Genomic DNA, 23,942 nt, shown 5'->3' on the forward strand with positions numbered 1-23,942 from the left:
AACTTTTTCATTCGTCGAGAAATAATTCTCTCTGACGAGAAATGTTTGTGGTAAGTTCAGGAATATTTTAAAGAATCGAGAAAACTTTTTCGTGGGTCAAACAATTTTTTTACTGGTTGAGAATTTTTTGGTAGATCGAGAAATAATTTTGTCGATCGAGTTTTTTCGTCGATCGAAAAATATTTGGCGAGCGAGAATTTCAGCGAAGATCGAGAATTTTCCTGAAGGTCGAGGATTTTTTTTTGTCTGTCGAGAATTGTTCTGTCAATCGAGCTGGTCATTGGGCGTTTCGCGCCAAAGTATAATCACATGGGACATCACAAGGGACATCACATGGTGCTTACGGATTGTTAACTCAAAGTAAACAGTTGCGGGCGTTCTTGACTTGCTTACTGTATTTCACAATATAGCTCTTCCCGCGTGCTGAAGTATTTTCAGAACGTACCAAACTCCTAATGAGCCACTTTTTCCCACGGCCATGGTCATATGACGTGACATGTGAAGTTTCACTTTAGCCAGCAGCTGCAAATTAACTATTCCCGTTTAGTTTAGCCAGTTTAGTTCAGTTTTAAGGTTTCAAAACGTTCAAGTTTGTTTTATCGTTCCATCCCGATTGGGATAATTGTCTTCAAGCGCACAATGATCGTAAATATGAATACGCTTTGAGAAAAGTATGAACGTGTAGCTCTATCATGGGTAGCACTCCTAAGCCGCCTTTTTCGTTCTTATCACATTTGACGCTGTCTTTGATTGAGTAAATGAAGAGACGCACGCAGTATGGAATCTATTTGTAAAAATATACGCAGGCCAAACATGAGCCAGTCGCCAACTGATGGATAGCGTGATGCAATTAACATATTTGAGTCCTTTCTCAGAAGTCACGCTTAGGTTTGCCTCTGATCACTTCCGTTTTTGCGCACGCAGAAATGAAAATCACGCATTGGTTGATAACCAAACAACTCCACTTCCGTTTTTGCGCACGCAGAAACGGAAATCAAATATTTTGAACAGCAGCTAACGGCCGAAGTAGTCATCGTTCCGTCGCGCGACGAGTGAATACAAAACGAATACAAAGAAGAGCGGGGAGAGGAAGATAGAAATTGTGATTTAAAAATTAAAAAACCAAGAAATTTTCTGCAGTGGGAGCTGTTTCATCTAGAACGGAAGTTGACTCTCGCTCGCTTGATTGGTCGCATATTATCAAATACTCCAAAGTGCGTTATGCTACTTTACGTTTACAGGAAAGTAATTCCTTCGGAAGTCTGGGCTTCGGAGCAATGTCATCTTAAACCAACACGACTATCTTGACATTGTCGTCACTGTAATATTTCTTACCAAAATTTGAATGACATTGTTCTTGGGGACTAGTCAATAGTCATTACGAGGGAGGGGGGAGGGAAGTGGTGCGGGGGATTTTATTGTGACAATGAAGCACTTACGTAATCCCCACTTAATTTATATGGTGTTTTTTTTTTGTCTCCTCATATTGGTCTCATCATTTTTCATCAGATTATCAGCAGCTACACACGCATAGGCGTCACTCCAACATGACGAATGATCACATGTATGTTTAGAAACGTGGATCCTGTCTAGAAACGACTTCCGTTTTTGCGCACGCATCCTGTCTTCAGAGGTATGTGTTTATGTTTAGATGGTATAGTTCATAACTTGTCGAGAGGTTATTTGTAGTTCAAGACCGTGCAAGAAACTTCGCTTGGAGTTGAAGTTTCTTCGGAATCGAGTATCGAATACAGAGCCAAGTAAGTAGTTTTTGTTTTAGGAGTTTGATTTCGGTCCACGCAAAGATCTACTCTGTGAGTATCCGTGGTTTCTTTAACTAAAGTTTTGCTCTTTATGTCGCGTCGATGTACGATTCTCTCGGCGGTCTGACTTCTGTCGCTTCTTTAAAAAAAGGAAATTTGGGTCACAAATTAATTTTCAATTTTTGTTTTCTTCATTTTCCCGAACTTTCGGTTTGTAGATTTTGTTTAAGCCTCTCCCTGGAGATTAGGCAGTTTTTTCGCCTCGGATGTTGCGAATTAAGCTTTTCTTCTTTGAAGCACGAGGTTAATTCCAAGAGTAGGATCACGATATTTTAACTTTACAGCAGTAACCAGTAAGCTCGTATTGATGCTCCTAGCGTGCGCGCAATTCATACCTAATTCCTAATGAGCCACCATTTATCTTACGAATCTCCATATTCTCACGGCCATGGTTTTTATAACATAACGCGTGCCGTTTCACTTGCAAGTTAAGTTTCCGTCCAGTTTAGCCGTGAGGTTTTTCACCCCCCAGGCGACAAATAATGAACGGCCCCAAGCACAGACTTCTTTTTGTTTTCGTCATTTCATCAAAGTTTCGATAGATCTCGGTAATTTTTGTTTACCTGGAGATTAATCAGTTTTTTCGGCTCGGATGTTACGAATGAAGCATTTCCTCATCGAAGCACGACGTTAATTCCTTGAGTAGTACTGTAGTTCCAACAGTAAGCTCGCATTGAAACCTACTGAGTCTGTATTCTTACTTTATTTTCGAAATACTGCTCTTCCCATGTTTTGAACTATTCTCATTACATACCAAATTCCTAATGAGCACTATTTATTTTATGAATCTCTATATTCTCACGGCCATGCTCTTATGACGTGACATGTGCAGTTTCACTTCAACTAGCAGCTGCTAATTTAGTTCCCGTCTACTTAAGCCGTGAGGTTTCGGAACTTTCAAGTTTGTTTCACCGTTCCATCCCGATTAGGACAGATCCTTTCAAGTGCAAAATGATCTTAAATTTGACTACGCTGTGAGGAAAGCAGTGAACGTGTCAGCTCTATCAAGTAACGAAATTAGCTTCGCAGTTAAAATCAGCTGGTACTCCTAAGCAACCTTTTTCGTTTTAACTACATTTGACGCTATCTTTAATTTTATTACTGAACAGACGCACGGCAATTTTGAATCTATTTGTTAAAATATACGCACGCCAAACATGAAGCAGTTGGCAACTAATGGATAGCGTGATGCAATTTACATAGATAAGTCCCCTAATCAAAAGTCACGCTTAGGTTTGGTATGACCACTTCCGTTTCTGCGCACGCAGAGACGGAAATCACGCATTGGTTGATCACTAAACAACACATGCATTGGCTAATCATCAACTACCAGCCGAAGTAATCGTCATTCCGTCACGCGATGAGTGATCACGTGTCTTTTCTCAAGTAAACACTGACTCCAGTTTCTGGGCACGCAGATAGTCTACGTAATTTTTCGACTAATTCCGCAGCAACTTACACCTGGTCCATGAATAAGAATAAAATGGCTCAATGATCTGCTTACAGAGGCACATGCGAACTGACAAAAACATGAACCAGACTTCTTATTAGACTTTTACAAGCCCTGTGTTGTTTCTTTCAAAGGTTTTGGATGTGGTATGTCTATTCACGCTTTCTGTATGTCACTTGCTGAACGTCGTGCATTTACCGAAGTTTCTGCATGTCAAAGAGGCTCAGGTCTGCCACTGAACGTACAGCCATTTTCCGAAATAAAATGACTGATCTCTGGAAAACTTAAAGCCTTCTGCACCCCAATAATCACAATCTTGGGTTTTTCTCCAAGGCTACTAGTCCTTCAGAATTTTGCTTAGCAAACGAGGGTTTTTAAGTGCCTCTGGAATCTGTAGAGCTTTAGCAGAACCACGACTTCCCTGAGGGTTGCAGTGGTAATATTGGCGTTTGTAACCTCATCTGAAGTAGCAAGGAAAAATGACACCAAAGTATGACTGGACATCCTATTCAAGAAAGCAGAGGGCTAGCTGGTATCTTCTTTTGCCATAATCTAGCTACTAAACTATTGTTACAGTTCCCTCAAGGTCACTCAATTTGCAGGGCTTGAGCTTTGAATTGATTGGCATGTTCGCATAATGGACATATTACATTTCATGCTCTTTCCTGGCATCAAGTTGAAACAAAATACTCTCTGTTGTCTGCTCATTTTTCTATTGATAAGGCATGCACACTTTTTTTTTCTAACAAAGTCTAATTTTGGAGCTGAGGCTGAACATTCTAAAATTTTTTCCCGATTTGAGGCTGAAAACGTTTATAAGATGTTCTTAAATTACATGTACACTATTTCAGTAAATCAGTGTTAATGTTATACAAAACATGCCCATAGGTATTTCGGTTGACTTACATTTGTTATCTTGATTTTATGCTTGTCATTTAACATACTGATTAGCGAAATAAAAACATTCTTAATCCACTCTCAGGCTGAGGAATGTTCTTAATACATTCTTAAAATTTTGGTTAATCTCAGCCATGACGTTCTTTTGAAAAGGTTCTTGTATAAAAAAAAAAAGTATAAAATAGTTTGGTGTGAGAGGAGTCATCTTGTAACACCAGTACAGTTGATTTGCTTTTGCTGGAATTTTAATTTTGATCCTTATGAATTCTCAAATTCCCATCAAAAAGGCAAAAAAAGTTGTGCATATCATGCCCAAATTTTAGTAAATCCTGCATCTTTGGGCAAGAGCCAAATCTTGAATGTATAGCTTTTACATTTTTTTAATTTCTACATAAAATCCCCCACAGTATGTTTGTGACATTCTTGAATTAAATCCTAAGATTACCAAATGAGACATTAAGTTGGGTCTGGAATGCAGAAAAGTGTAACGATTTATGCCAACATTTTGAATAATATCATTTCTAAACAGGTCTACTTGTTGTTTTTGACATTTTTTATTTTGTAATTTATCACTTCCTCCTTAGTGTCCTCATCAAAGGCTGCAACAAAATGAAAGTTGGCTTGTCTATTGATAACAGCCTGTTATTTTCTCCTTAATGAACAATATGTTACAATAATGCCTTGGTCACCACACAAAGTTACTAAACTTATTTTGTTATTCAGCTGATTCTGTGAGAAATATTTAGAAATTTAAATCAAAAAGTAATTTCTCCTAGTATGTAAAGTTTGTTTTTATACAAACTAATTTTGATTTGCTTCTTAGATGTGATTATCAATAACAATGGATGAACAATTACACTCTGAGAGTGCAAGAGGGATTCATTATCATAATGTGACAGTCCTGTTATCTGATAATGTCACCAAGCGAAATGATCAAGTATTTATGCCAAACACAATTGTTATGGCAAGTATTAAAAAGGAAGGCAAAGGACAGTTTGTAAACAACGTAAAATTCACAGTTGACATGTCAGAAGAAGATGTAAAGAGGACACTTCTTTCACATTTTCCAAATTTGAAAAATCAAAGGTAAGTATATTTTACATACATGTAATTGCATGTTCAGTATTCCACTTAATTTCAGCATTTTACCCCCTGAATGCAGCAGTATATACAAATTGGAGATTATATTACATTGCAAACAGGACAAAATTTCAGGGATCACGTTTACTGGGGATGATCTCAACTGAATTATTGGTTGTTGGTGAACCCTACCTTTAATTTCCTTTGACCAGACAATTTTTTTGTCCGGTGATTAATTGTCATGTTGATGTCTGGCTCTATGAACAGTAATCAGGCCACATTCAGGCTCTGTTAGGCTCCAAATTTGAAAGTGTATTACCAAAATTATGTTTAAGTAGTTAATTATAGATTATTATTAAATTCATATTCTCTTTCTTTTAACTTTGCATTTTCATTAACTTCATTTGTTTTCATTAAGTTTGTTTGTTTTCTTTTCATCCCATTCTTATTAAGTTCTTTGTTGTAAATTTTACTTTTTTTTGGCTTAATTGTGTAACTTAATTAATAATGATAATAATAGTCATTACAATGTTGGCACGTGACTAATATGTTTCGCCCAACAGTACTTTAAAATTTGTAAATTAGCAGTGTAAGTTTTTGTAGTCTTGTAATTATAGCTTTTGTTCATTTGTTCATTAGATTTTTTTGTGCCTCTGCGGTTGACAATCGCACACGGCTGGAGTTCCATGGTGAAAAATCAGTTTGGGATGGGGAATTCATGAAAAAGACCCTCAAGGGAAATTCAGCTCTTTATATCTTTACTGAGGTTGGTGAAAAAATAAAGATAAAGTCTTGTTTAAAGAGAATAGAGGAAACTGTTTACTGGAAAAAACTGATTGAGTTATAGAACTGTGACAAAATTTTCTGTTATGAAGTTATGCTGTTTGATTGCCAATAGTCGAAAAAAAGTTCAGGATGTTATTTAGGCTACATGTAATGGAGAAATGAATTTATTTATTTTTCAATCCGACCCTGTTAGATATCCAACAATCTACATACAGCATAATTAATTTTCCATTTGACCTTTCTTCTGTCACCAAGACTTGCTGTATATGTTAGGCAGTCAAAATGTTGCAGTCAAATGATTGTGACTCTGTACTGGTAGACAAACAGTTTAATTCAGATTTATTAATTAAATAAGGGTTGTTACAGTCTTCAAGAAGCTGCTTTGTCTGAGAAGACCATTCTGTAAAGCATTTTTTAATACCTGCTGCTAAATGATATAGATATTTGATTATAATCCCCTCAATACTTTTGAAAAGTGAACATCCAGCCACACAGTAAATGGTAAGCTAGCTAGCTATAGGATGGCAGACATTTTGTCATGTGCTCTGAAAAAATATTTAAAGGGTAGTGAAAACATATGGAGCAGAAATATTCTTGAATATTTGTCCTAATGGACACTATCTGTTTCTTAAAACTCAAAGTTTTCCTTGAGCTTCACTCAGAAAAGCATGAACCGGGGTAAATGTTTGCACCATTGTTTATATAGTTATACAAAAAAATGTATCTAACTGTTTCTTTACAGATAACAGATTCTGAGTGGTCAAGGACATTGCCACAGAGACCAACTGTTCATAAACAGTGTGAAAATCAAGTGAGGTCAGGTATGCTTGAATGAATTGTTCATACACAGTTTACGCATTTTTCAGGTAGCTTGTTTATTCAAAAGGAGTGTCAAAGATCTGTAGTAAATACAATCTTTATTTTTCCTAGCTGTCTCCTAAGATCATTTCAACTGATGTTTTTTGTTCTAGCATGGAACTGATTGTACTTTTGACAAAAATGCAGTCTCACAGTGCGAGTCAAATATACACACAACTGGTTAATATACTCAGCAAATTTTAATTACACAACAAAACGTCTAGTATGATATATATTTAATATTATATATATATATATATATATTATATATATAATTCATTTGATAACAAACAAATGCACAAGAAAATTGCAGTACAGTCAATCCCATCTAATTTCTTAGAAGGGAGACCTCTGCATGTGCATCACACATATAAAATGTTTTTAAGTAATCTGTATGTATGTGACTTCTAGGTAAAAAATCAGGAAAAAGGAAGAATAATGAAAGTGCACCAGCAGCTAAGAGGGCAAAGGAATTGCATGTCATTAACATACAATTCAAACCACAGGGACATCCTTCAACATCAAAAGTAACAACAGTGCAGAGCTCACAAAACGTTTATGAAAACCAATCTTTCAGAGCAACTTGTTTTAGGAAAAATTCCACTCCAGTCACACTATTTTGTTTTATGATGCCACAGTCATATTTTTGTCATTTGTTTTGGTAGTGTATGATACACATAACCCTTAAATCCAAAGATATATGATTGTTAACTTTCCACTCTAGCTGCTACACATTTCCTCGTAACTTAGTTGTGAGAATTTAGTGTTGTATTAGATCAAAACAAAAATTCTACACGATAAGTTTGAGCATTATCATTCCTCGTTTGCTAGATAAGATATGAATATTGTAGAGATCAGAGAAGTTGTATTAGTCACTTCTGGGAGTTACAGGGTTAAGAGACAGCATGATGATAAAAGATGCTGCAACTTTCTTGCCATATATAATGTCTTCATATATTTGAATTTCACTTTCAGTATCACAATTACTTTCTGAATTGATTTAAAAATAGGTACCCTATCAGCTATGGAATATTAGTAGTGATGGAACAGTCTTTGCTTATCCAAGAATTGGATCTAAATATGGTCTTACTGCATCAGGTAATAATATATTGTAGTTTGGTGTCAGACTGAAAATATAAATTAATTGAGACACTGACAAACTGTTCGAATATATTATTTGTTTGTAGGTGTGAACTACATTTACAATTTAACTTTTTATATTAATTAGGAGAAACCCATCGGCAAAACTTTAGAATTAAGCTCCTAGTCATGATGATGTTCAGATGTTGAGAAGAAAATGAAGAGCAGGGGTTTTTCATTTAAGTGTTGAAAGGATTAATATTCAAAATTTGTCTGCCTGTTGTTATTTAATTTATCTTAATCTTTTTGGTCTGTGGGTCTTTGCTTGGTAGTGGCTGAAATGCCAGGAATTGTCATGAACAATGACATCAGTTTTTTACCTGTAGAGCCAAGTCCCAGCCAAAGATTGCCTTCAACATGTTTAGCTGACAACACTGCAGGTGGTCAAGTTTCATTAAACACTCAGGCCCTTGGGGCAAGCTTTATGGAACAAGGTAAACTCAGGTCATGATTTCAAAGCCATGAAAATTTCCTTAATTAAGATATAATTATTTGAAAAAGATTTGTAGACAAGTGTAAATGTGCTGTCTGAAAGTGATCTTTCTAATTGTGAGACAGAAAAATGTTATTTCTTTTAAAACTTAATTGCTGAAAAAAAAAACAGTTGTAATAAATTTTGTAAAAACTACAATCAAGTAATTGATCATAATGGTGATATCAACTAGATTTAGTTTTTGAGATGACATGCTGCTTTGCAGTGGTGGCTCTTGGCAAAAGAGAGCATTTCTGAAATGAAAATGAGGGAATGGCTCTATTTAACAATTATTCCACGAGCGCACGTTGGATATGATATGATAGATAGCTAACGAGGCGCGTAGCGCCGAGTTGGCTACAATCATCTCATATCCAACAAGAGCGAGTGGAATAATTGTTTTATTAAAAACGTTAAATTAAATTATTAAATTTTATTAAATTTTTAGCTCCCTTTTAATTTTAAGCTGGCACGTACGCTTACCATATTTGTAGATTATGGTATATTGGCTGATATACCATAATGGCTAAGCCAATAAAAAGTCTTGAATTGCATTATCCAATGATCTAGTTTTTAATAAAATGAGTTAACTGCATGCAGATGTCAATTTATATCATTATAATTATATTCTCATTCTCAAATGAAATTTAATTTTTTCTTGCAGTTAACAAACATGCTAATGTGGACAAGCCAAAGACATTAGAAAATTAAAAAAAAAAATTAAATAAAAAATAAGGCCAGAAAAAAAATCAGGCCTCTACAGGACTCGAACCCATAACCTCTTATTTTTGCAACAGCTCAAGTAGTTTTCATTACTGCGAAGATCGCTTTCATGTTCATATCTTAATCCACCAATATGATTTTCATCACACAGCGGGTGATCAAATTTCCCAAAACGTGCAAGCCTCAGGGGCAAGTCTGATTGAGCCAGGTAAACCAGCATCGAGATAATTAAGGGCATTATCATAATGCAAAATGTACCTTGTAATGAATTAATAACCTACAGTTGTAGACAAAATAGATACATTTGTGTTCTTTTCCCAATAAGCCATTAGCACAAGGTTTGATTTCCCTATTTAAAGGTCAGTGGCATAAGAAAGAGCAGTTAAATTAATATTCATTAACATTCAAATTTTATTTTGAAAATGAAAGACTATATAAAATAGCCCTTTTTACAGTTCCCGGCGCCATATTGGATGTGTAACCGCGCAAACATGATAGCGAGGTTAGTGTTGACTCGCGTTGCGAGTTCTAGTTAGAGTTTAGTGAAATGTGGTGGGGCTCTGTCCTTTTCATCGAGATATTTCGACAATGAACGATACTTTCCCTACGCAGGATATTCCTCCTTCTTCTTCGAAAAGAAGTGGAAGACACTGTGCCGCTTTTTGTTTGTGCTAATAGCTATTATGACACAACAGGCAATCCAACAGGTCTGCATTTCTTCTCGTTTCCGAATGACGTCCAGCAGCGAATCAGATGGTGCAATCTCCTGAAGCGCCAGCATGGAAAGGACGGATTCTTCATCACAAAATCAACTTCTTTGTGCTCAGAACATTTCAAAACAGAAGACATGCGAAAAAACGTGGGCAGGTCGCTGGAAATTGGTGAAAGGTTTATAATGTTTGTACGGTTGTTTTGTTGCTTGGATACCAAAAGAAAATGGAGCTTTGATTTTCGGTATTGTAGTGTTTATGCTGGGATTTTTTTCTTCTTATTAAAAAGTGACATTTATATCTCTTTGTGCACTGTGGTCTTATACGATATCTGTGAACTGAATGTAAAATTATAAAATTATAATGTAAAATTAAAATGTAAAATTAAAAATTTAATAAAATCATGAGTTTATTATTATATATATGGGCAGAACCATCTCGATTAAACTAGTCAGTACCGAAAAAACCACGGAAAATGCTTGCTTAAAGGGTCCCAGTAGCAACTGTGACAACTCAAGAAGAGTCATTTGAAGTTGAACAGGAATCATTTCACCAAGAAGTTGAAGCAGCTGTGTCAACTGTCAATGCTGCTTCATCTTCACCAGCCCTGCAACAGTCAGATGTTCTTAAGCTGCAACGGGAAATAGAGCTACTGCAAGTACAATTAGCTGACTTGAAAGAAAAACTAAGTGAAGTTGAAAACGAGGGGGATATTTATTGGCGTGCCAATTTTCAATTGACAAAATTAAAGATGATGAGTCTGCGGTTCTATTTTATACTGGATTCCCAAACTATGGAGCACTCATAAGCTTCTATAATTTTATTGAACCAATGCTGGCAAAGATGCAGTACTGGAAAGGAGAGAAATTGTCGAAAGAGAGTCAGCATACCAAACAGATGATAACAGAGGTAAGCCGGGGCCTTCAAGAAACTGTCATTCTTGGATGAATTTTTACTCATACTTATGAGACTAAAGGCTGGGTTATTTGTACAAGATCTTGCTGATAGATTTGGGATCAGCAAGAGCCTGGTGTCCAGAATCTGCACTACATGGATTAATCTTAACTATGTGGAACCGAAAGAACCTTCCCATCTCCAGCACAAGAACTTGTTTACAAGAATATGCTGCAAGAGTTTGCTCAATATGCAACAACTAGGATTATTTTAGACAGTACAGAACTGTTTATTTTTTCTTCTGTGAATAATAATGTTAATTATTGTCAATAGGCTCTTCGAAATGTTATGTTTGAAGAATAGAATTTTGAAGCTCCTTCCCATAAAACATAGTTTAACTCGCGTTTTATTGTCATGCCAATCACTTCTCTTATTTACACAATGTACAATGGTACCTTATCTTGATTTTACAAGCCCAACATCATCTTTTTTCCCTGAGTACTAACAACATTAATATTAATATTTCTTAATGTAAGGAAAGATTACACCTAAATCAATTTGAGCATTAAATTTGAGCTGGTGAAGGTGAAGCAGCATTGACAGTTGACACAGGTGCTTCAACTTCTTGTTGAAATAATTCCTGTTCAACTTCAAATGACTCTCCTTCAGTTTTCACAGTTGCTACCGGGACCCTTTTAGCAGGCATTTTCCATAGATTTTTCGGTACTGACCAGTTAAATCGAGATGGTTCTGCCCATATATATAATAATTAAACTCATCATTTTATAAGTTTAAAATTTTACATTTTAATTCTACATTACAATTTTACAATTTTACATTCAGTTCACAGATATCGTATAAGACCACAGTACACAAAGAAATATAAATATCACCTTTTTAATGAGGAGAAAAAAATCCCCCCCCCCCAAAACAAAAATCCCAGCATAAACACTTCAATACCGAAAATCAAAGCAGGCATTTTCTTTCGGTATCCAAGCAACAAAACAACCCTACAAACATTATAAACCTTTCACCAATTTCCAGCGACCTGCCCACGTTTTTTCGCATGTCTTCTTTTTTGAAATGTTCTGAGCACAAAAAAAATTGATTTTGTGATGAATCCGTCCTTTCCATGCTGGCGATTCAGGAGATTGCACCATCTGACTCCTGCTGGAAGTCATTCGGAAACTAGAAGAAATGCAGACCTGTTGAATTGCCTGCTGTGTCATAATAGCTATTAGCACAACCAAAAAGCGGCACAGTGTCTTCCTCTTCCTTTCGAAGAAGAAGGAGGAATATCCTGCGTAGGGAAAGTATCGTTCATTGTCGAAATATCTCGATGAAAAGGACAGTGCAAAACCACATTTCACTAAACTCTCACTAGAACTCGCAATGCGAGTCAACACTAACCTCGCTATCATGTTTGCGCGGTTACACATTCAATATGGCACCGGGAACTGTAAAAAGGACTTGTTTTTCCTGGAACACAACTGTTTTAGTATGGTGATTGGCATGTGTAAATTGGTGATGAGTTGCAATCTATTTGATTCTTGGAATGTAGTTGATTAACGTTGGCGCTCTCTGCATTCAAACTTGTAGTGCTCTTCATTGAAAGAAGATCATGTTATGAAATAACAACAAGTCAAGCAGTAACTAAGAGATAGGTGTATTAATTTTTATTTTCCATGTAGGGATATTACACATTGATCCTTCTCAACAACCAGCTGCAACTGTAGATCAGCAACCCATTTCACATGAGGTATATTTATTTTTGGCATTTTATCTAATATATTTTTGAATGGGTCATGGTCATGACTGCATTGGCTTGGGCTCAGTTTTGGATAGCCTGAAATCAACCCCACCTCTCTTCAGTAATAAAGATAAGTCAATTGCTATTAATTTTATTTTTATGAAAATCAGTTGCTCTAGATTACCGGACTTAAGTTCCTCTAGCTGATTCAAAGCCCATGCATTTACATGAAAACAGTCCTCCCTAGAGAATGTGTATGTTTTAAGGAGCCTGAGTCAGGTGCAATCGTAGGTCTCAAGTCAGTAATTTGCTTATGAATTATTCTTTCCATAATTTCAGAATGAAGGGTACAAACCAAATTACCTTTTTCTCTAGTTTTATATGTGGCATATAAATGTGCAAACTGAAATAGTTTTTCTTTATTCATAATGATAACCTCTCAATCATGTAGTCACCCTCTGGATTGGATTCAATCAAGAGCAGTACCATTGGTTTGGCTGTAGCTAGTGACACTGCTGAGCAGTCAGGAGGTAAGGGTAATGGTTCATTCACTATATCTTTTGAACGAGTGAGAGGGCTGCAAAGGAAACTATGTGGCCTGAGGTCATGACTTTTGAATGGAGGGGCAGGAAGGTACAATCATCATGACCTATAGAGCCAAATACTTCCTCCCCAACCTGACTTGGTCAGTAAGTATTTTTATTATATTTGTATGACTATTAGGGCTTGTCTTGTTTGAACCCAAACTAAGGATACAAATAGCAACGCTGAATGACTTAAAAAAAGATTGTACATTGTTTTATGGAAACTACTTTTATGGGAAATACGTCCTTTACTTGAACTAACTACATATACTAGGGTGGGTGGTTTTGTCAGATTTTGACTAAACTTGGCCAGAACATTCGGAGAGCACCCTATTTTGTTGACAGTGACCTTAAGGTGTAGAAAGTGGATATAATTATACTTATGTGGGTACTATAATCAGGGTTTGAGCCAGGCCGCGCCATTGCGCCAATCCTGCACTGCAATCGAAATTGTCCCTCAAAAAAATGGCCAAAGGGACAATTTGTCCCCTCCAAAATTTAGGGGAAAAGGTAGAAAGGAAGCACACACGAAGAGATTTAGTTCACAACAGAAACTTAGCCACATCTAAAACAGAACGTGGAAAGTATATTTTATCGCACGTTTTAAAAAGTTCATTCTAAAGTTACGTTTCAGTCACGCTCTACTGAACACGTGCTCTCATGCTCAAGCAAGCGTGGTGAACTTTACATTTGGTGTGTAACATGTCACATCCAAAATGTGTTCGAACGTTAGAAAGCTTTTTCGCTCCAAATCGAAGCCAGAGTGAATCTGCGAAAAATGGTACGGAAGAAGAACAGGAAGAAACGGAGGAGGATTGAAGGAAACCGAAAAAATCATGAACTTTCCAGAAAACTTAGTTGCGAGATCACACATGGTTGCGCTATGAAAAGGAGGCAATGTTCTGCTATTTTTGTCGGAAACTTAAGAAGACAAACCCCTTTGCATCGGCAGAAGGGTGTACAAATTATAGAACCTCAACTCTGCAAAGACATAAAGACTGTAAAGAACACGAGGATGCTGTTAGTGAAGAAGCTATGGGGATACGTTCAGCAACACACAGCGCCGTGTTTTTAGAGCAGAATCGCAAGCCATCCTTAACAGCAATGAGAGCCGTCCACTGGCTGGCCAAGGAGGATATAGCAACAGTCAAGTACGACTCACTGCTCAATTTTCTGGATGAAGTTGGCCTCGAAAGTGTTAAGAATCTTCGAGTAGGAGGAAATGCTACCTATCGATCCCATCAAAGTGCCGAAGGTCTGCAAGATGCTATTGCTACTGTTCTGAAGTCTAACATTGACAAACTAGTCGAAGCCAGCCCATTCTTTTCTCTGTTAATCGATGAATCAACGGACGTCAGTAATCATGAAAATCTTGTTGTCTGTGTTAAGTTATTGAATGAATTTAGACCAGAACTGCAATTTTTAGAAAACATCAACGTTCGGGATGGAAAGGCCGAAACTATTACCACTGCTGTTAACTTGCTAATGGAAAGGAGAGACTTGCACAAGGACAAAATGACAGGATTCGGTAGCAATGGAGTGAGTGTCATGACAGGAAAAAACAATGGAGTTTTAAGACAAATAAAGGACGATAGTCCATTTCTTGTGTCTATCCACTGCATGGCTCACAGGCTTGCACCTTGCACAAGCCAAGCGGCTAATGGTATTCCTTATTTGGCAAAATTCAAAGTACTGCTTTGTACCGCTATTTTGACAAGTCTGCCCTCCGGTCACAGTCACTGGCAGAATTTCAGGAGATCTTTGAACATCCTGAGCTAAAAATCAAGGAAGTGTTTGATATCAGGTGGTTTTCATTCTACGGTGCTCTGGAGACAATGTACCGCACTTGGCCGTCTCTTGTGGCCTACATGGAATCCCGACCCAACAGTGATGATAAAGCCCGTGGATTAAAAAAGAGCCTGAAGGAGTTCAATTTCGTTGCCAATCTCTGCATGATGATGGACCGGATGTGATTCCTATTCTCACATTCGCGAGCCTTGCTTTGCAAAAGGAACAAGTAGAACTTGCGTCAGTTCAGGCACTGGTGAAATCAACTATTACTCAAATAACAGCTCTTAAGAGTAACAACGGCAAATTCTTCACCGAGATTTTGCCATCACAAGATGATATTTCAGAAGTTAAACGGAGAGAGAACACTATTAAAGTGACTGCCCGTGGTTCCTTGACAATGTCTTACTAAATCTTGAAAAGAGATTTCCCGTAGAGTCCACAAATGTAGTTAATGCATTCGGGATTCTTAGTTAACTTTGACATGAAATTCATGGGTTTTTCAGTCACCATTGAAAAGACATGAAATTCCATTTTGATGGTTATTTCATGGCTTCTAGGTCACTTTACACAATGTTTCAATATGCAAATGTTCACAGGTTTTTCATGGGATTTTTCATGTCTTTTTCATGGCACTGAGACCATGAAAAAGCCATTGATTTGACCATGAGAATCCTGTGAAAAATCTGCGAATTTACCGTGAATGAATTCACAAGATTTTCATGGGTTTTGATTTCATAGTGATACAACTTAAAAATAATTTGCAAAGCTTTTTTTTAATCTCCATCTCACCCAACAACAACAAAGATCAAGGGTGTGCGAAACAACATGCCTCTTGAAGGACCTGGTGCAGTGTTGGCCTTTTCTAGAATTAGTAAAGTGGCATGTCAGTGGCATGTCAGTGGCATGATGAGTTTTTTGATCCTGTGAATATGTGGGTGACCCTTCCTGAGGTGATCAAAGACCATATTCTTTATAATTTTGACTCACTATTTACAAATGTTGTAAGGGTGCTAAAAAAAACATAAGGGCTTGTTATAGTAGGATAATTCTATAAATGTTATGAAATAATGCAATCAAATAACCAGTTCTGTAAGGCACAACATACTTATACACTCAAATGCTTGGACAAGCATGCTCAAGCAAAGAAGCGGTGTTCTTAATTCATTGAAATAGGTATAATTTCAGAAAGTATAATTACATTGAAGTGACAATTGTGTTTAACTGAGACATCATTTATTGTCCATGTAGCGACATTACAAATGAATCCTCCTGAACAAACAGATGTGACCACAGATCAGCAACCCATCCCACATGATGAGGTACTTTACTTCTGACCTTTTATATGCCTCTAATTTTGAACAAGTCTTGTTCTTTTTCCTACTCAAATGTTTTCAGATGAGCATTCAATTAAGAAACAGTAAGTAAATGTGACATTTCAATGCAGGTTTTTTTTATGAAAAGTCCTGTGAAAATGAAGACACAGGTAACCTAACCTCAGCAGGGCGTAAAATTAACTTTTTTTCCGGTTGCCACCTGGCTCCTAAATATTTTAAAGTGCCGGGTAGCCAATTCCAAACAGTTGGTGGCCATTGTGACACACACACACAAAAAAAAAATTTTACCCTGTCACTGTACTAGATAGATTAAATTGTTCATGAATCAGAGTGATGCAGTCATACAAACATCAATGATTACCCAGGCTCCAGCTCACGGAACTAACTCACTAACTTAATTAATTAAACATATTTTTCGACGTTCAGTACCTTGCCATTACAATGTTGAAAATAGAAATTAAGTAACAACTAAGTCAACAATCATTTCTCCAACTAAAATGGAGGGAAAGTTTTCTTACAAATAAAGACTAGAGTCGCTCTTTTATGCTTCATTTGCTACTCTGATGTTGTCAAACGCGATGGAAAATGAGCCCGCTAAATTCGCACGAGCTTCAAGAGGGCACTAGAATGGACCATATACAACATGAAAGATTACCTAAATCCAAGATGGCGTCTAGTGACGATAGATTTACGTTCGACACTGTGCATGTGCTGCGTTTAGGAAACGAGCTCAACGAGGCACTTTGTCGCAGATTTATCTTTACAAATCTTCAATAATCACTAGATCTCTAAGTAAGGTGTGATTAGAAATTTTAGTCGCCAATATGGCGACTAATTTTCAGGATTTGGTCGCCAAAGTGGAAAATTTAGTCGCATTGGCGCTTATATTAGGCGTAATTTTACGCCCTGCTGAGAGACTGAACTTTCAAACAAAATAGAGGTTAGAAACAACAACACTACTTATTGAGTGGCTATAAAAATGTGTGGCCAATTTATTAAGTGTTTCTGTTGGCTACTGTGTAACTGGTTGTTCTAATCATTTGAACTAAACATAATTTACTCTCCATTTCTTCTGTCAAACACCTCTTTCATTTTAGTTGTGTGAGTCTTTATTCAGCCCTAAAATATAAGTCATATATACCTTCAAATTTTGAACATCATTTTATCTCTATTGCAAGAACCTTTACTCCTGCCCTATTGGTATAGAAGACAGTCAATAAATTAATTCACTAGTTAGGTATTAATTTCTGTGATTAAAAGCACATCTACATGTAAACAATCCTCCAAAAAGGTAATGAACTATTCTTAAATGAGCAACTGCTTTTATGCTCCCCAATCCTTCAAATTTTAGGAATTAGTAAAATTATGTGAGAACAAAACAAAAAAAATTTCCTTTTATTTATTGAGGGTGAAATACATTATTACCAGTAGCCTGGTTAAGTTTACATAATGGTCCTCCCTAACTATGTACTTCAAAATCCCCACTGGTAGGAGACATCAGTGGGCTATTTGCAGAGCACAGCTAATGAGTTGAACTAGGGGCAACTGAGGACAATTCCAGTTAGAGGAAGGGTGGAGGACTTAAACCCAGGACACGGGATTACAAATTCAGCACCCTAACCACTCGGCCAGGCCGCCTCCTCATGAAAGAAATGAATATGAAAGCAATCTTTGCAATACTGAACACTTCTTAAGTAGTAGTGAAAATAAGGTCTGCAAAAAAAAAAAAAAACCAAAAAACAACAACACAATGACCAAAGCCCGCTTGGCTTGTTAGCTCAATTGATAGAGCACTGCACCAGTGTTGCTGAGGTCATGAGTTCAACTCCTGTAGAGGCCTGAATTTATTTCAGTCCTTATTTTCACTACTGCTTAAGTAATGTTCATTACTGGGAAGGTTGGTTTTCATATTTATTTCACAGTTTTAGGCTAGGTAATTACAGACTCAAATTGAATTTTTTCTTGATTCATAATTTGTCATAATATCATTTCTCAATCGTGTAGTCAGACTCTGGAAGGGATACTAACAGAGAGGATGAGAGCATTGTGGCTGGTAACCACGCAGATCAGTCAAGAGGTTTGTTGCTGTTTCATGTTAATCACGTGCAGTAAAAGTAAATTGTATATAAAAATTAATCTGATATCTTTAAGTCCAGGAAAACATTGAGTTGATTTTTTCGATAATGAAAGTTGCTGACAGTCAAATTGATTGTTAGTTGAAAAACATAGTCAGATTTTTTTCTCATGCTGTTAGTGCACCATAATGATTGAAGTGGCATTTTTACAAGATTTAAAAACGTATAGCATTCTAATGAACTTGTTTCATATACATGTATACACTTTTCCATTTCTAAGAATGTTGCTGTAACTAACTCAACTAATTTAATCAAAATAATTTGGATATATCAAAAAAGTTGAAATGGTAAATTGGCCACCGTAACGATTACAAAAGCTGACGTTTCGAGCGTTAGCCCTTCTTCGGAGCGAATAGAGGAATTGTGGGTTGTGTGTGCTTTTAAATGCAGAAAATGGAACTACGTTATTGGTGGGAACATGGCAACGAGAAAAACAAGAATAAATTTAATCAAAAGGGGACTACAACTGCAACTAATCTAAAGTTTCTCTAAAGCTGAGCGGTGATTGAGTTTTATTCATATTTCAACCGTTCATTTTTTTCAGATAGATCTGGTGTGATGGCTCCTTGCTGGGGATACACAGAGGTAATTATTCAACTAAGAGTAATATTGTAAAAAGAATAAGGAAGATGGTAAGTTTTGAGTACGGTAAAGAAATAGTGAAAAATGTTTTCCGATTCCTTATGGGAATTTTTCTTTGTCCCACTCTTGTGGATCTCTGTTTCTTTACAGAGTTAAAAAATTTCCATCTTTCTTAATCTATTTACGAAAAATGGCGCTACTGACATTGCAGATCCCAGCTGTATGCAGGACGCGTGTCAAATAATAACTTCATAATGGGCCTTACCCACCGTGGAGTCTCTGTGGCTCAGTGGTAGAGCATCAGAGCGTGGAATCCGAAGGTCTGAGGTTCGATTCCTCATCAGGACTCAGAATTTTGTCTTTGTCTTACGATGTACAGTTTACATGCAGGAGTCATGAGATTCACGCAGTTATATGGTTTAGAGACACTTAAATGACTTACTAGTTGTAACTAGTAGCTATAACAGGAATCAAAAGAAAAAGAAATTCTTTAAAATCACACAGTATGGTGGGTAAAATGTTTTGCATTCACAGCTGTCAGACTGAGGTGAACAGGATCATTGCCAAAATAGTCGCGTGTGAATTTCTTTTGTGCGAGTGTGTGTACGTTCTCGTTTCTTTTTTTTTTTTTTAATGGTAGATCATTCATTTTCATTGTATTTAGGAGTCTACAAATTTTCTAATGTCTTTTTCCACTGCTCTCCCGGATGGTGCTGAATCATATGAATTTATGGGCGATTTTGAAAATCTTCCTCCTGTAACCTTGGAATATTTAAATGCCTTCACCTTGACAGGCTGTAGTCCAAGTAAGTTGCATTTTACATCTGTCTTAGTTATGGTTTGCTTTCCCTCTTTATTGCAAGCTTTAAGACTGATCTTCGTGCTATGTTTAAAAAAATGGAGGATATATCTTTAATATATCACTTAAAAATACTATTTAGCTGTTAAAACAAGATATACTGAAGAAAAATTGCAACGAAGCTAGAGATGTTCTACAAAGCGACTCAACACGGAGGAGATACCGCCCGCTGAGAGTGGGCCAGATGGGAGAATACTGCTTGCTCTCAAACCAATCAGATCACAGGATTTGCAGAATACCGTTGCTCAGAAACTGAGGAAAAAGATAACAGTTACTATAAATTGACAGCTGTTGAATCGTGACAGATGCTAATGAAAAATGTTTCAAAGTTCGCTTGAAAGCCTTTTGAAACGCTATAAAAAGTTTTTCGGTAAAGTATCCCTCATTAATTCGAATTACCACTCTTTTCTCCACTACCTACTCGCTAAAAAGTTGCTCAGTCTTTTTACAGCGGATCTTGCCGTTACTATAGCCCTAAATCGTTCGGTTTCGTTTGGCAAGTAGTTCGAAAAGTTAAAGAAAAATCTAAGAATGCAATTCACCAGCCTAGGTCGGTCCATATTGGGAGAAACTGTTACAATTATTCATATTTTTAAGCTGATTCATTTGCTCATAGACACTTTGATGATTATCAAAGTGATTATATTCAACCCTTTTAATTCCCAAAAGTGATTCACATATAATTTCTCCTTTTTATATCCATTCATTATCAAGCAAACAGGTAATGAGAATACGCAAACTTATCCCTGAGATAGATACCTTGGTGTAACACCAATTTGTCATAACTAATTTACTAGGAAATGTGTAGCAGCTAAAGGGGAGAATCAGATCTTGGGACTTAAAGTGTTGAATGGGTACAACACGATATTAAAATTTTTATTGTCACGACAGCATTCAACCCTTCATTTTCCGAAGCAATCTGAAATCCGACTATCGGCCGATTTAGTCGGCTTACAGATCTGCTTAAGACCGATGACAAAGATTCATGTGATGCTGTTAAATTTTGTATTCATTTTGCATGTCTTATTAATTGATACACAGTCAGTGGTATTGGTATCGACAGCTATTATTTTAAATTTCCAGTCAGAGAGGATCCTGGCAAAGTAACAGTAAAGGTATATTATACCTCTGAAAAAGGGATGATGCAGTTTGGAGATGACCTCTGTTTTGAATATAAAGACCGAATAGATGAAGCGATAACAGTCATGATGGCCAATCAGCCTGCCAGAGATGCTATTGCAGTTGGTGCGTTGCAAGGACTGAGAAGCAGATCAAGAGGCCCAAGAAGACCAAATCCTTTTTCCCCACCGCAAACTGGTAAGGTTTGAATATTAAGGTTGACCAAAGATGAGAGGTGTACTATGGAACATCTTTCTTTATAGATGGTGTTCAAGGAATAATTGTAACTAGTTTTTAAAAGTTAAAAAGAGGCGAAAGTCAAGGATCCTCCATATTACGGCAAAGGCATCCATTTTGGTTATATCGATTACGTAGATTCTCCTTTTAGTAAAGGTAGGATCTAAGCCAGGAAGGTACCAGTACACAGTGTGAGTTATGTAAATAACACCATAGAGATACGAGTTCCATCAATATGGTTAAGGAAGCAGTGAGCATACCATAGAGTTATTCCAACTGAAAGAAAAGCATCTTGCTTTGTTGAATTTGCGTAAATTTCACGACATGAACCTTGTTGGAATGTTGTTTGATGAAATTGAAAGAGATTCTGGTGGTGGTTTTTCAAAGCAGTCAAACCTTTTTCCTCGTTACATTAAGGAACCATTCATGAACACTGCAAGTCATGTGCCTGTGTTTCAATTCTCACGTTTTCTATATTAGAAGCACATCATAGCCAGTAATGGGTGATGTTACCCATGAACAAAATGTGTTATATTCCAAATGTGTTGAAGCAAAAAAAAAAAATGGGGGGACATCTGTAAAAGATATTTAAGACTTTACTTTCCCCACTAGTTTTTAAAACCCCTCAGTACTAGTAAAATGAAATAAAATACGCAGTGTAATTGGATTATCGTCATCCATTTGAACATTTCGTTATTTTAGCATATTTTCTTATACAGTTTACCTTGGTTTCTTCAGCAGGATATCCACCTGTAAATAAAAACGGACAGTCTTGGCCTGTTAAACTTTTGATGCTTCTTGTATACAAAGCTGCACAGATCAATAACCTTGAGTTGCTGCAAATCATCTTCAGAACCTCAGCTGGGACTTCAGTTTTCAATCGCTACAAGAACAATGATGTATTACCTGAAGATGTTGCTCGAGCGAATGGAAATGCATTCTTGGGAGACTACCTAGAGAATATGAACAAAAGGTAGCATTTCATTGCGTTTGTTTGAGAGAAAATGGTTGGGGCTAAGTTTAGTCTATGTACTGAAATCTATATCAAGAGAAAATGGTTGGGGCTAAGTTTAGTCTATGTACTGAAATCTATATCAAGACAATACAATCCATACCCTGACAATACCTTTCTTCACCTACAGGTATAAAAAGTTGTCTTTAAATCATAAAAACTGACTGAGATGAACTTTGCGCTCGGTCTTACTTAAAATAGAACTGCGTATAACACACAGGAGGAATATTAATACTCCTACCGGCTCTTCGTTCTACCTTAACTGGTGATGAAGAGAATCGTTTCACTATTGTTAGTTCCAGTTTTTGCGAGGGTCTGGTTCTCAAGTTAAGATTCCGAGATTGCTAAGCAACACTTTGAATGAATAAGTTTCATTCGTGTAGGTTATCAACGGAAGTTGGTGGCGATGACAACATTGAAACTATTCACTGGTTAGAACTTAAACATGCCTTGGAGGAGAAACAAAATCTTCATGGTAAGCGCTTACTTATGTCTAGTAAAAGCTTGATTGCGTATTGTCTTCAGTAGAATTTTGTGCACGGTGACGTTACCCCATTACATTTGCTTTATTTTTGACATAAAGTAAACAAAAAGCAAAGTTATCACAACCACCAATCAGAAGAAAAGAAAATGTCTTTGGAAGCCAATGAGAACTTGACGTAAGAAAAGCAAACTGCCTAAAGCGCGGTCGTGAATGTTTGTTGTTTTGCATCTGATTGGTCGAGAGGATGGTGCGAGTTTTTTGGACTAATCAAAGAGGAAAGTGAAGCGAAACCAATGCAATACGTGATTACCCTCGATACTCGTTTGAAAATTGCTATTCTAAGAGAAGTATAGGACTGACTTTCTTAAACTTTTTTAGTTTTTACCTTAAAATTTCGACTGGATGACGAAGGCCGAAACGCTTGAATGAAACTGTTACTTTTTCTCGACCTCTACCTTAGCAAATAATTCTTAATTGAGCTTATTTGCTAGATTCATTCCAATCTGTTGGCTGTCGGGCTGTCTTGCTGCTTAAAATGTTTAAATTCTAAGCCCTAATTTGATTCTTGCAGATTTTAAAAGTTGTTTGCGGTTTATTTGACCCCACTAGGTACTGATGATGCCCAACCGGTAGGTTACCCACATTGCCATGTGAACCAGAGTGATTACGAAGCCGATGATGAAGTAACCTCCTCGTCATCACCATCTAGCACTGACGCAGATGGCAGCGAAATAGATGATTCAGAACGTAAAGATCATGGTCAAAATAAAATGGGTAAATTTGGACGTACCGTATTTTTGCTGCGCTAGTTATACTTGTATTTCATATTATAATTAACCATCGTTCAGGCACTAAGTATCACTGCAAAATAATTGATGTCCATTTCAATTTATTTTATACCATTATTTCGATTGGAATTCGTTTTTAAAAGGCATCTCTTGTCTTGTGACTTCGTTTATAGCTTACCCTGTTGCTCCATCTCTCTAGATAACAATGATTCCTATGACTTAGTCGCGAGCGAAGCTGAAAGGCAACGATATCACACAAGAAAAACTGAGAACATGCTAACCAAACGTGCGCGTAATTTTCAAAGGAAACAAAGCTTAGACCTATTCATTACATAAGTAACGGTAATGACGTAGAACACGTTAATTTTGCCTCAGATGTAAACAATCAATAATTAATGCTTACCGCTGTTTCCTGCTAAGCCAAAGCTTTATCT

General features: G+C 36.7%; 1 protein-coding gene across 1 annotated transcript in view; it reads left to right on the forward strand.

Moving 5' to 3' along the window:
- The first annotated feature begins 1,621 nt into the window (after nucleotides 1-1,621).
- The window catches only part of LOC111319772 (uncharacterized), a 31,420-nt gene continuing 9,099 nt past the window's right edge, over nucleotides 1,622-23,942 (forward strand). Inside the window, 18 exon segments of the mRNA XM_088751266.1 lie at nucleotides 1,622-1,760; nucleotides 4,994-5,256; nucleotides 5,890-6,016; nucleotides 6,779-6,857; nucleotides 7,306-7,421; nucleotides 7,905-7,992; nucleotides 8,361-8,468; nucleotides 9,381-9,437; nucleotides 12,525-12,592; nucleotides 13,035-13,113; nucleotides 16,207-16,277; nucleotides 18,297-18,369; nucleotides 18,972-19,012; nucleotides 19,674-19,815; nucleotides 20,952-21,185; nucleotides 21,963-22,197; nucleotides 22,620-22,711; nucleotides 23,330-23,494. Of these exon segments, the coding sequence (XP_088607392.1) occupies nucleotides 5,012-5,256; nucleotides 5,890-6,016; nucleotides 6,779-6,857; nucleotides 7,306-7,421; nucleotides 7,905-7,992; nucleotides 8,361-8,468; nucleotides 9,381-9,437; nucleotides 12,525-12,592; nucleotides 13,035-13,113; nucleotides 16,207-16,277; nucleotides 18,297-18,369; nucleotides 18,972-19,012; nucleotides 19,674-19,815; nucleotides 20,952-21,185; nucleotides 21,963-22,197; nucleotides 22,620-22,711; nucleotides 23,330-23,494 (2,020 nt within the window). The 5' untranslated portion in view covers nucleotides 1,622-1,760; nucleotides 4,994-5,011.

Source organism: Stylophora pistillata, chromosome 2 (genome assembly GCF_964205215.1).
Source record: "Stylophora pistillata chromosome 2, jaStyPist1.2, whole genome shotgun sequence".
Classification (NCBI taxonomy): domain Eukaryota; kingdom Metazoa; phylum Cnidaria; class Anthozoa; order Scleractinia; family Pocilloporidae; genus Stylophora; species Stylophora pistillata.